The 13,073-nt window shown below is 38.0% G+C and overlaps 1 protein-coding gene across 1 annotated transcript in view; it reads left to right on the forward strand.

Moving 5' to 3' along the window:
* The window catches only part of WDR35 (WD repeat domain 35), a 49,288-nt gene that overhangs the window by 17,922 nt on the left and 18,293 nt on the right, over positions 1-13,073 (forward strand). Inside the window, exons 12-15 of the mRNA XM_075086741.1 lie at positions 8,090-8,234; positions 9,489-9,558; positions 10,306-10,359; positions 12,188-12,297. Coding sequence (XP_074942842.1) covers positions 8,090-8,234; positions 9,489-9,558; positions 10,306-10,359; positions 12,188-12,297 — 379 coding nt within the window. The remainder of the gene's footprint in view (positions 1-8,089; positions 8,235-9,488; positions 9,559-10,305; positions 10,360-12,187; positions 12,298-13,073) is intronic.

A 13,073-nucleotide genomic window follows, 5' to 3' on the forward strand; every position in this document is an offset into this window, starting at 1 on the left:
AAAACATTTTGATTTTGAATGAGAGAAGAAAGTATAGTTATTTAAATGAAGAGTACACACTTATTTTTAGAACCTCTTAGCTAAAATGATGGTAAGCAGAAGGTCTGTTTGGCAGTAGACATCTATTCCATATAGTAGACATGGATTCTACTGTGTTAGAAAGGTGGGATACGGTATGCCACGGCTGTGCTCAGTGGTACAGCATGTTCTGAGCACACTAAAATACTCAGGAAAAAAAAAATGCTGTGCATGGTTGGTACAGCAGAGGAGCATAGCCATATTGGAACAGGTTATGGTTTTGACCAGATTGCTTATTGAAAACCTGGAAGAATTCTTCCCCGCTTATTTTATTAACATAAAGGTGTCACTTAATGTGTGTATATAGCTTTGGAACTCACGTGCTCTGATTCTGCAGAAATTGGGTTTAATTTTTAAAGAAACCAAACCAAAATCTTTTCCGTACAGTATCACAGAATGGCAGGGGCTGGAAGGGACCTCTGGAGATCATCTTGTCCAACCCCCTGCTTGAGCAGGGACACCCAGAGCAGGGGGCACAGGACTGCGTCCAGGCAGGGTTTGAATGTCTCCAGGGAAGGGACTCCACAGCCTCCCTGGGCAGCCTGTGCCCCTGCTCTGGCACCCGCACAGGGAAGGAGTTTTTTCTCATGTTCAGATGGAACTTCCAGTGTTCCAACTTGTGCCCATTGCCCCTTGTCCTGTCATTGGGCACCACTGGAAAGAGCCTAGTCCCATCGTCCTGACACCCACCCTTTAGATATTTATAGGTATTGATGAGATCCCCCCTCAGTCTTCTCTTCTCCAGGCTGAACAAACGCAAGTCTCTCAGCCCTTCCTCATAAGGGAGATGCTCCAGTCCCCTGATCATCTTCGTAGCTCTCCGCTGGACTGTGCCAAAAAGCAATGTAGCTATTATGACAAGAACCCTCATGAACTTTTTTCAACATAAATTGCCCCCTAGAGCCATTGTTTCATCCACTCTGCAAAAAGTAACTCTTCTGTCTAAATTAATCTCACTAGAGAAGTTCGTTCCAAGCCATAGTGCTGCTAATTGGTGTTAGTATTGAACAATAAACAAACAGCCATTCGGTCTGATAAAATAGATGGGAAAAGTGTTTAGCAAAGTTTTGGTAACGAAGAAATGATGAGGAAAGTAAGGTGAAGAACTGTAAGACAAGGAAGTAACAATTTACAGAAGAATGTAGGTAGGAAGAAAAATTCAATTCAAGAACAGAAATAGTTGAGATCATGAAGATGATTACTTTCCTCAACCAGTGTTCCTAAACAGTTTTATTATATATTAACTAAGTTTGTAAGTGTCATTTCCTAATGTTCAGTTTTTCAGTGATAGGAGGAAATCAGCTGAGTCAAATACATATTGTGAAATTCATGCCCTGTATTGTAGATGATCATCATTAAAATGAAGATTATCCTGCTCTGATGAATGAGTTTGACTCCTTTGTCCTATGGAGTTTGTATGAAATATTGTACTTTTTAGTCTCATAATTTCTGTTTATGTCAATTTGATGCCCTCTTGCCACCTTTTACAATAGGGGTGGTACACCAGAGCCTTAAAGAATAAAACGCCCAGGAAATTCAATGCCAAGGATTTTACAAAGGATGGAGGGAAAAAAAACCAACAAAACCTGAGCACTGAAGTAAGATGTGGAGGGTGGTAGTGGGGTGTCTGTTGTGTCCCTTGTCCCATTTCCCCTCCTGATTGGATGTCTATGCTGTACGAGCCTACTAGTCTCCCAGATTTACTTGACAGGTGGGGTTGGGGTGGTGGGAGGAAGATTTGGGGACTTATAGGGAGTAGTTAATCTCATTTCTACAGTTGACATCTAAAAATAAGTTCGGTGAATCATTCCCAAAAGGGTTTTTTTGCTCTTCATTGGGTACAAAGAAGCCCAGGGCAGCCAGCTCATCTCTGTCAGAAACGTCTAAAATTAGGTGAGACAAATCCCACTCAAATGGTCAAAATTAGCTTTCCATGTACACCTCTAACTCTGCATTTACACTTTTTGCATTTTTCTGGTGTTCTGTTTATGTGAGCTTTCTACATCCATCTGTGTTAGTTTTATTTACATTATAAACAAAGGTATCGGCTCCTTTATCATTTCCCCATCAAGATCCATCTCCTACAGCTGTCTACACAAGGAAAGAATCTTCTTCAGTGACTGAAAACAGTTAGAGACATGCTATTTAATTGAAACATGCTGCTGTTGTTCCAACTGTATTTGAATTGTGCTGAAGAGATTAAACATCTGGAAGAAGCTTGGCTTCCTTTAGCTTAACTAAGCTTTCTGCAGTCTGCTGCTGTTCCCTCCAGTGTCAGAGGATCAGTTTAGCGCATAGATTTACAATGCTCTCTCCTAGTGTGAGTCATTTGCAAAAATGCTGGGCATTTTAGCCTTCAACCTCGTAGATGGGCAAATACTTGAGGTTAGGAATATTTGCATTTTTGAGTCCTGAAAAATCTGTGTAGTCTCGGTAGTTCACATGTAACAAGCAAGTCTTTCATTGCTCTATAGTAAACACAGCCAAGGATTCAAACTTTTTTTTTTGATATATGCATCCTGTAAGACTCCTTTAAAGTCAGCCTACCAAACTTACAGAAGGGATCAAAGGTGAACGTGAAAAGCAAATGCCTATAAATACAACACTTTTGGAACACTCTGTGCTGGTTTTATCATAGTTGCTTTCCTTTTTTTTGTAACCTTTGAAGAGACAACTTTATATAACAGCTTGAAATATTTATAACGTAAGGTCCATTTGTTTGAGGTGTGGACACTTTTACACAATCAAGGCCGTAATATACAGTATATCATGCTGTTTATCACAGTTGGAGCTTCTTGGCAGTAGAAAGTATAATTGTTCCGGTTTGACAGGGTGCTGAACTTAAGCAGCTGGCTGGCCTTGCTGAGGTCAACAGAGAGAGAAAAAAACCTTGTAAAATCTTGAAGGCAGAAGACGTTTCTGTAAGTTCCTTTAAGATTCCAGTTAATCATTTTGTTAGAAATTATGCATCATCCTTTTGTCCTCTTTATAAATTATAAAATCAGCTTCAAATCAATTATCAGGTGAGAGTAATCATTTATGGTTTAAGATATAAGTAGTACAAAAGTAAAACTAACATATCTCTTAATATAATTGGAGGGGTGTTATTGACTTACAAAAAATACATTATCTGTCTGTGAAATTCTTTCTCTTCTTTCTACCAAAACAGGTTTTCAGGCTACAGTCTTTTAGTAGAGGGATAAACTGTTGCATTGAGTTCTGTCCAGAAAATAAGTTGCTTAGGTAGTTTTTGTTTTGAACTCTTGTTTCAGACTTCTAAGTGCCATCTTTCAGAGCGGTTTAAAAACACTTAGGTTGTTACTTTGATTTTCAGAAATGCTTATGAAAAATATCTTTTGATATAGCAGGATGTTCCTCAACAGACCACTCGCTATCTGTGTGCTCCTGCCTATTCTTAAGTGGGTGCTCTTGACTGCCATGAGTCTAAACTAAATTTTTTTAACTGGCTGCAATTACTGCAAATTGAACACAAAATATCTTTTTTTAATCAGTCTGTGCTTTATTGGAATAGCAGTTACCTGGCGCTCCACTGAGCATAAAGGTTTTACTCCTCCTTGAGACTTTGGTGCCTGGCAGGTCTTTTGTGCTTTGACCTGTTAGGAAATTGATAGTGGAGAAAAAAGATTGCTAATCTAGGGATACTAAGTAGCTGATAGAGCACTTGAATAATGCATCTGAGAATGTGTGTTAAGGCACACTTTGTACAAATTTGTTTCAACAAAGTGCTATTAATCTCCTAATGACAAATTGTGATGCTGTGCAATGCTTGATTGCTGGGAGATGCAAATCTTGTTGGGTTCTAAGCCAATAGTTAAGATGGGCTCAAAAAAAAAAAAAGGTGCTTATTCCCTTTATTCTGTTGAAATTTTAATTACGTCATTAGCCTTCTAATGCTTTCCTCTGCTAATGATGGATCCATCAGTCACTACCTGGTGAAAGGCCATAATTTCAACTTTCTTTAGACATTGATGGATGGTTACACATTAAAGCTCTTCCTCATTTTGTTCTTTATTTTGTCCAAGGGCATTTTTCTTCCTGTGCTTCCTGTGCCTTGTTTTTAGGGCCCTTCACAATAGCTAGTGTTTGCTAGCCCATAAATTAGTCTTTTCTCCATCGTCTAGCATTATTACGTTCCATCCTACTAGGGTACAAAAATTAACCAACAGAGTTTCTTCTGTGCTTGTTTCACAGGCTTTCTGTCAAAGTTCTTTCATGAATAACTAAGTATAAACTACAGAAGTTAAATATCTTGTTATGTAATATCTTTTTAATGGAAACACAACAGATGGTATCTGCTGAAGAAATGTCGCTCAGGCTGGATTATATCATCTTCTTACATGTGCTTGGGAGCACTGATACTGTGAAGTGTTGTGTTATCTTCCACATGTGTGCGAGTGCCCAGCGAAAGGAATACAACAGGCTCATCAGCATACAGGTGGATTAAAGGCAGAGTGCTGGAGTCATGCCCAGCTGTCTTGCCTCCCTCCTGGATGCCTTAACAAGAATGACTGAACTATATGTGAAACAGCACTCGAATTGCTGTTACTTAGAGTTAATAATTTTGAAGTAAATGATAACTGATTTTTCGTATTTCTTTGTATTCTGTAAACTGTTGTCATTCATGAGTTGTCCCATATGCAGTTCAGCTGTCCCTGCTGCTGTCTGACATTTTCTTGTTTTTATGAGCTAACACTTCTGGAGATGTTTGAATCAAGCTCTAAAATTAGGTAGATGTTATTTATCAGACTAAATTCATCCCAGTTTCTCAGGAACAGCCTGTAACAGGCTTGTATGAAAACAACAGTTTAGTCTTACGTCTGTCTGTCAGATTGCTCCCTTTCCATCAGATAAGGTGGGATTACTTGTCTCTTGTGTTTGCATATTCTATTCCATATACTAGAAAGTGTCTCAGCTTTTTAATGCAGCAAAGTAATATATTGATGGATTAAGTTTGGTTTCCATCTACTATTTTTTTAAAGAAGATCAGATGTAAAAGCAGGTGTTTTCTAACTGTTTTGAAGTGAGATGGGAGTGAGCGTGGATGAAATACAGACATCACAGGAGGTTATTTGAGATTTCTGGATATCTAAGAAACATGGTTACCTTCAGGGAGGAGGTTTTATGAAGGAACGGTGAAGAGAAATGAAGTGAGAAGAGAAGGAAGGGCCAGGGAAAACTTAAAAGGCAGTTATTTCACATGTTGGTGTTGTTTTGATGGGATGGTGTGTTTTATCCTTTTCAGTATTTGATCCCTGAAAAGTAAGGTACCTGTTTAAATATTTTTCATACGTATTTTCAAGGTCTGGAAATTCAGAACAAAGACATTAATACTGAAGTTAGCTATCTGCAAAATCAGTGGGAAGAGCTAGACAATCTAAGAAGTCTGTGTTTAGCATGGAAAGCCGCTATGTGGTAGAAATGCTGAGCAGAGGATTGTCTGAATCTCTTGTCTCCTTATGACTTAGGTGCTTGCTTTTCTGTCTGCTTAATAGTCAGCATGAGTTCTTTGAAGGGCACTGATGCCCCAGTGAGCAGCACTTGCTGCTGAAATCAAGGCTGCTGTGTGAGAGGATACTACTTCCCTACACTAAGGCTCCGAGGAGCGAGAAGGGAATAGAACAGAACAGAATATTTCAGCTGGAAGGGACCTACAAAGATCACCTGGTCCAACTGCCTGACCACTCCAAGGCTGGCCAAAAGTTAAAGGATGTTAAGGGCATTGTCCAAATATCTCTTAAACACTGACAGACTTGGGGCATCAGCAGCCTCTCTAGGAAGCCTGTTCCAGTGTTTGATCACCCTCTCTGGAAAGAAATGTCTCTTGATGTGCAGTCTAGACTTGGATTTTAGTTTATTTTCTCACAGATTTTTCTGTGTGTAATTTTTTTTTTTTGTTTGCTTCTTTAATGGCTGTCCAGTATAAAATGCTAAAGCAATTCTAGGGAAAAAAACCCATATGTCCTACTTCCATGCAATTGTTTAAGCTATACGGGCAATTTTTTAAAAGCATCGCTTCCCACATAGAAATACTGCTCTTCTAGGTGTGTTTTTGAATGGATCTGAACCTGATTATTGTGTCTGTGTATCCTTCTCCCTGTGATTTGACATCTGGCTTACATCCAAACATTGTTTAGCCTGCTGTTGCAAAGAAGGGAAGGCCCTGCCCTCCATGTTGGCTGCTCACTCCTGCCCTCTCCAACATTTGTGATTTTTCTCTTTAATCCAATTTAAACTAATCTTTTATTTAATTTTGAGCTCAGTTAGATGAATGAACTGATCCAACTTACTCTGTGGTCAAGGTACTGCTAGAGCTGTTATAAAAGAAGTGGCAGGGAAATGTGTCAGGGGTTGGTGAGTGGGTTTTTTTTTTTCACAGCAACATCCTTTTTTCCCCAGTTTGGGGTACACTGCGGTGTGCACAAATGAGTATGTTTAGGCTCCATGGAAGCTGTAGGTCCAATGGGGAGTCACTTGGTGAGTCTGAGAAATGCCCATGGCTTTCAGATATGGGCTTGGTTTAGCACGGTCGTGGAGTAAAGTGTTTAAACGTTGACTAAATGGAGTCCAAAAATGAGGCTTAGTACTAAAATTTTGTGATTTGAGCAAAAAGAAACCTTATTTCCTCACAGGTCAGGAGATTCTCATGTTTCATTTTTAAAGGATAAAAGCATTGATTGTTATGGCATGTACAGCCACAAGGTAATAAAACAACAGAGCAAATACATAGAATTTATTAATGCTATTAATGAAACAGAGGAGACTGTATCCTTCAGTTGTTTGTGACTAATTTTGAAATGAATGTGCTACATGAAGTACACTGAGTTGCATATAATGTAAACAACCATACTGCTCACATGTTAAGCATCATCAGTAAGCCTTCTTAGCCAGTATTTACATTTATAGTAAAAAGTATTCTGCAGCCATCAGGTAGTTTGTATAATCCCCTTGGTTGCAAAGAAATAAAATCTGTTCAACCAACCTTCCCCCATCTGTCTCTCATAGCACTGGTCGTCTTTATGGCAGGCTTATAGCTCCCTCCAGAGTTCTGTTCTGTGCTGAAATAGAAGAAAAAATGAGATTCACTGTAATATAATCAGATTTTGTGTTCACGGCATTTTATCTGTGTGATTAAGTGTTTCATTAATGGGCTGGGCTACACAATTCATTTGAATTTGCCTGTTTTTTCTGGTAGCATACTATTGTAGAATTTAAAGACATTGGGGGATTTACTTAATAGGTTTCTACATTTATCTATGCCTTTTTATGTGCATTTACTGGTTTTCAGAAAGATGAGACAAAGGATTGTCAAAGGAAAAGAAAAAAGAGCCACAATGCAGTCAAGACAGTGTATTATAAACAATAATGTAACAGTTTAAGTACATATATATTTTTTCTTTGTTCACTGAACGCTGACAGCAGGAATGAGATACTAATTTGCTGCCATGCAGATAAAGAAGTGTTATTTGGTCTAGCTCTTAACAAAGATACAAACAGCATTTTTGTTAACTGTTAGGTGGTGCTGATCAAAGAATCTCTTACAGGTTGTCAAGTTTTGAGTAGTTTCATTTATATTTGAATAATTACAAATATGTCAGATATGGAGGTATTTTATAAACCTTATCAAAGATTTGAGATATTCCCGAGCTAGCCATTAGCCTGAAAATTTGTCTAAATGTATTTGATGTCTTCTGCATTAGCACATGGAAAGTCACTGAAATAATATGGAGGAAAGTGTTAATTTTAAAATCAGAACTTGTAAAGAATTTCTCTGTTCTTCTGAACACGGCCACAATGCCCCAGTGAAACATCTTATCAATTAATGAAAACTGCTGCTATGTTGTGTGTGGTGTGGTTTTTGGTTTGGTCTTTTTGGTTTTTGCTTTTAATGTATGCAAGGTACGGTTTTATCCATCTGGGAAAAAGTTCACAAATTAGTACCTAGTCCAATATTTGCCACTCTAATTTTATAACCATTTGGGTTTTGTAACAGGGCCGTTGTTTGTCACGATGACGAAAACGCATGTGATAGCAGCTTCAAAAGAAGCGTTTTACATCTGGCAGTATCGTGTGGCCAAGAAGCTCACAGCATTGGAAATTAATCAGGTAGCACGGACCAGAAAAGAAGGCAGGGAAAGGTTTGTCTTCAGGCTTTATAATTTTTCTTTCTTTGCATTGGTGTCATTGATTAAGGCAGATTCTCCCATGCCTAAACTGTGAACTCCTGTCTCTCATTTTTCTGCTCAGATTTGTTGACCTGCAGGCATGTAAGATTAAATACTCAATAATAGTCTTTCATTAAAAATGTGTGTTAGTTATCTGAATCTCTTGGAATTATTTGGATGAGTTCCTGTTCAGTGTCTCCATTTGCTCACTGCATGCTTCCCTTACAGAGCTGGGTGTCTTGATGCTTCCCCCCCCCAACACCCTCCCCTTTTTCTTCTGCATGCTCTTGGCTTCCAGGCAGCTATATTCCTTCTGATAACTTTAACTGCTTCTTGGGTGTCAGTGGCTGTTAGGACATAGTCTATCCAGCTAGTTCTTCTCTAAATACACTTGTGTCTGATTTTATCTTTGACATCTAATCCTGTATGGACTCTTATCCTCTCAAACTAAACAAGACAAAGTCAACATCATCTTGCCTCCGAAATATATCCTTCTCACATGCTCATTAGGGGCATTAACCTTTCTGTCATCTCTACAAGCTTGCAGCTTCTTTTTATGTCATTTTATTTTCTTCCATAGAGATGCTCTAGCATCTTTGTGTAAGTCTACCATCTTCTGTCACCATATATCCATAATAATGAGTAATTATTTGTACATGGTATAATAACTTACATTGGTCTAGTACCTGAATGTCCTAGCCTTGGACACAATTGTAAATTTGACAGAAATACTGAAAAAGTAAATAGTTGTAATTCAGCATAAACTATTACTTTAGCATTCTAAAATCTTTCCTAATACTACTTTTTAAGACAAAAGAGAAGTTATCATGAAGTTTTGAATACAGAAATACATAATTTTTATGGATATGAAGGCGAAGCTCTTCAGAAGTATGGAGAAGAGTCTGAGGGAATATGGAAGTGCACGTTTGAAGAGAGACAAGTGGGGCTGTTGATAGCTTGCAGGAACTTCTTGCAGAATGAATGTTTATAGATCATGTGAGAATAGACAATCAGGGGCTGTGAAAGGGAAAGCAAATACCACACCTTTATATCAATACACTGCAGGGTTATCAAAGGGGATACTACTGCAACATAAGAACAGGCATAGCTTTTATTCTCTTTTCCAATTGCAGTGGTCTCATCTCCAAGGATTGAAGATACCTATATGCTATGAAAAACGATCCTTTCCTTGGACTCACTTTTTCTTCTAACTTTCCTTTGCTACAGGATTTATCACATTGATGACACCCCTTCAGGATCTGCAGACGGACACCTTGATTACAGCAGAGCTATCGAAGTGAGTGATGTGTTTAACTAGCTTATTGTGGTGTCACTGGTAGCTTGAAAGAGAATTAGTTAGCATTGCTTTATTTACTTTCATAATTTTCATCAGTACAAGTGGTCACACTTAAACTTTCTTTTACTTCTACCTTTTGTACGTAAGTGTTATATTTCTTCCCTTTGGTTAGTGCGTTGTTACTGTGTCATCACTGGAAATATACACCAAACTGTAGGGAACAAAGGAAGAGTATACTCTGGGGTCCAGTATGGAGACACCTGCTGTCTTCTTGGTGAGAAGCAGCACCCCTTACTTCAACGAAGTATAAGCTTGTTGAAACTCAGTAACCGCTGTAATCTTTTCTAGTATTTTTTGCCTTTTTCACTTCATGTTTGTGTGTGTGTGCACATGTGCGTGCTCACTTTTGTATTTGCCAATATACCTGAAATTAATTTCAGGCCTCACAAGTCAGAGATAGTTGTCTTCTTGTGTTTGCTGTTAAATACCTGTTATGTTTTGGATTTCTTGTTTTTCTGGAGGAGATGCAGGAGAAGAAAGGAAGCTGTTAATATTTTGTCATGATTCCCATAACAAAGGGTACTAATATCATAAACTACCCATTTACTGTATACTGACAAGGTTTGATAGCCCCTTTTCACGTGGATACTTAGCAATATTCTTGTATATTTAAATAACTTGTTTCTTCAGCAGTGCATTTGTACTGTTGCATTAAAACTGATATTGATATTGCTTGTATACTTTCAGGGAACAAGAGATCCAATTTGTGCAATAACAGCATCTGATAAGATACTACTTGTGGTAAGTTACATGATTAAAATAACTCCTAATTGCCTCTCATGCCTGTAGGCAGGAGATTCTTCCTCAGCATGTTCATAAGCAGTCATAATTTCAAAGTATTTCTGAATTTAGAACTGGACTTTTCTTTAGGAGGACTAATTCACTAAGTGCTTACAATTTAAATATGGGCTAGTTGCCTGAGTTAGTACTTATACGGAGTTAGTACTTATACATAGGGTTTGATAAAGTCCAGGTCAGGACTGTAATCAGAGTTCTGGGAAGTCTCTTCTAGGCTGTAGGTAAATGCATAAAGATTTACAGTTTGTCTATTTACATATTAATAGTATAATGTATGATGATAGATATGACATGTATGCAGTGTGCAATATACATATTAATACTTTTATGGATTATACATTTGTGTTATGTATGAGGTTTTGTATCATGCTAAACAGCTGGTGGATTGTTTTCCTGATTTGAAAAGAGTGATCTCATTAGATGAACAGACATACAGGTGGGTTTTTAAAACTAACGAAGCAGAACAGATATAGAAAAAGAACACTGTTTCTTTATTTTATCCACCTCCCCAAGAATGAACTGGATGTTTTCCCATGTTCCTACTCCAGTGATTTTTTTTTTTTGTTCATTTGTTACATCCTTTGAATGGATTATACCAAATCGGTGCATCACGGGGCAAAAACATGAATGAAAAAAGTGTGATGGTTAGTTGGTGACACTGGGATTCTGTTTGTGCTTGAAGAATAAGAGTGAGAAAATGAAACTAAGAGGGTAATTAATCAGTGACTTTGGGTAAAAGGAAGGAAGGGAATGAGAGGACATGCCTTTGAGACTAGATCTGGATAAATGTGCTGAAGCTGAATGCATATTACAGTCGTTAGAATTTCTAACACTTCTGACCAAGTCTGCTTTTCAGTGTATAGGGTATACAGGTGTGAGAAAGTCAAAGATGAAAGGTGATTTATGCTGAGTATCTTAGGGTGGCTTTGCGGCGGGGTGGGGGGGAAGGAATAAAATTTGGACTACCTTCAAGTTGAATACCAACCAACTTGCAGCATAAAGGTTAAAGAGTACGAAAAATAAGCTGGATACGTTGTTCAGTCTACAGAAACACCATGAAAAAATAGTGGCAGTGATCATTTCAGTCCAGGGATGTCAAACTCATTTTGGACTGCTGGCCTGATAGTGTCGTGACACAGGGCATGGGTGCGTCATTCGCCATAGTAAAGATAAACCGCATTGGTACTTAGATTTATTTACTGTTACTCAGGCCTTTGAATAACCGGTATATTTTACAGCATTTACTTTTAAAGCTAGTTCTGGCCTTGAAGTAATTGGTAAGCCTTGTTAGCCTGCAGACAGCACTACGTGAACACAGCTGTACTCCTTTCAGACCTGAGCTGGTACTGTCATACGCAACTGCTTGAGTGGATTTTCCAGCATGGGACAGGGATCTTTTCACTGTTCTCCTTTTTTATGTAGACCACGCCTGAAGGTTCATGGGGAACTGTTGGGCTCCTGAAACTGTTCTGTGGGCTGTATGTGGACTCTGACTTTTCATTTTAACATCCCTGATTTAAGCAGATCTGTAAACTGTAGTATCTTAGGAAAGTATTTTGTTTAAATAGCAGAATTCTGAGCTTTTAGGGTGGTGATGTCCTTCTCTCCGCTTCTGCTGCTCTGTCAGTTACCCAAAAACACTTTTATCTAGGACAGCACATAAATAAAACCTTTTTAAAGTGATGGAAAAAACCTTTCCATTAAAACCATTTCATTAAAACCTTTAGTGATGGAAAAATTATCTCGATAAGCAGGCATTGCTTTTCTCTAGGGAAGAGAATCTGGCACTATTCAGAGATACAGTCTTCCTAGCATTGGTATGGTACAGAAGTATACCCTGAACTGTCGCGCGTATCAGCTGTCTTTGAATTGTAACTCCAGGTAAGTTACACATCTACTTCTAGTGCAGGTATCTGAAATTAAAATAAACCACTACCATTTGTGAAAATATGAATTCTATGATTCTATAATAATTATGTAATGATTTTACTTTAATATTTACTATTAATTTTATCGTTATTAATGATTGCTTAACCATTTATTTATTACTAACTAATTACATCTGGCCAGTCATCAGATTGCTCTGAGAGACTGTGTTAGTAAAGCTCTCTTAATGTTTTAAACTCTTCAGGGTGTGTGTGGGAAGTTTAAAAAAACATATACATGAAAATATCTTTGTTTTATTAGATGAACCAAACATAAGCTTCCTGTGGTCATGATGTGAAGTGACAAAATTATGGTGCAAACTGAAATTTTATATCTCCAAGGCTTCTTTCTATTTTTTTGTCCTTCTAATGCCTGGAAACTTTGTTTATCCCATGGTAATTCCCCTTGGTACAAGCTGTAGCTGGTGGCAATGCTTCTATCAAGACTGGTTTTCCTAAGCTTCAGCTGTGCCAATACTGAAGTTGCTTTCTACTTAACAGCTATTTCCTTTTCAAGAGAGAGCATGAGAGTCTTGGCAGAAAAGGCAAAAATATACTGACTAAAGAGAACTTGTAAGACAATTTAATCACTTTAAAATAACTTTATAATTTCAGTCAAAGTTCATAATGCATGTGTAGATCACTCACCTTTTTAAGCAGAGACCAAAAATAGATTGCTTCGCTGAAAAGACAATGCGATCTAGCCAGAGCTGCATTAGTTTTGTTTTGAAC

The sequence above is a fragment of the Phalacrocorax aristotelis genome, chromosome 3 (genome assembly GCF_949628215.1).
Source record: "Phalacrocorax aristotelis chromosome 3, bGulAri2.1, whole genome shotgun sequence".
Classification (NCBI taxonomy): domain Eukaryota; kingdom Metazoa; phylum Chordata; class Aves; order Suliformes; family Phalacrocoracidae; genus Phalacrocorax; species Phalacrocorax aristotelis.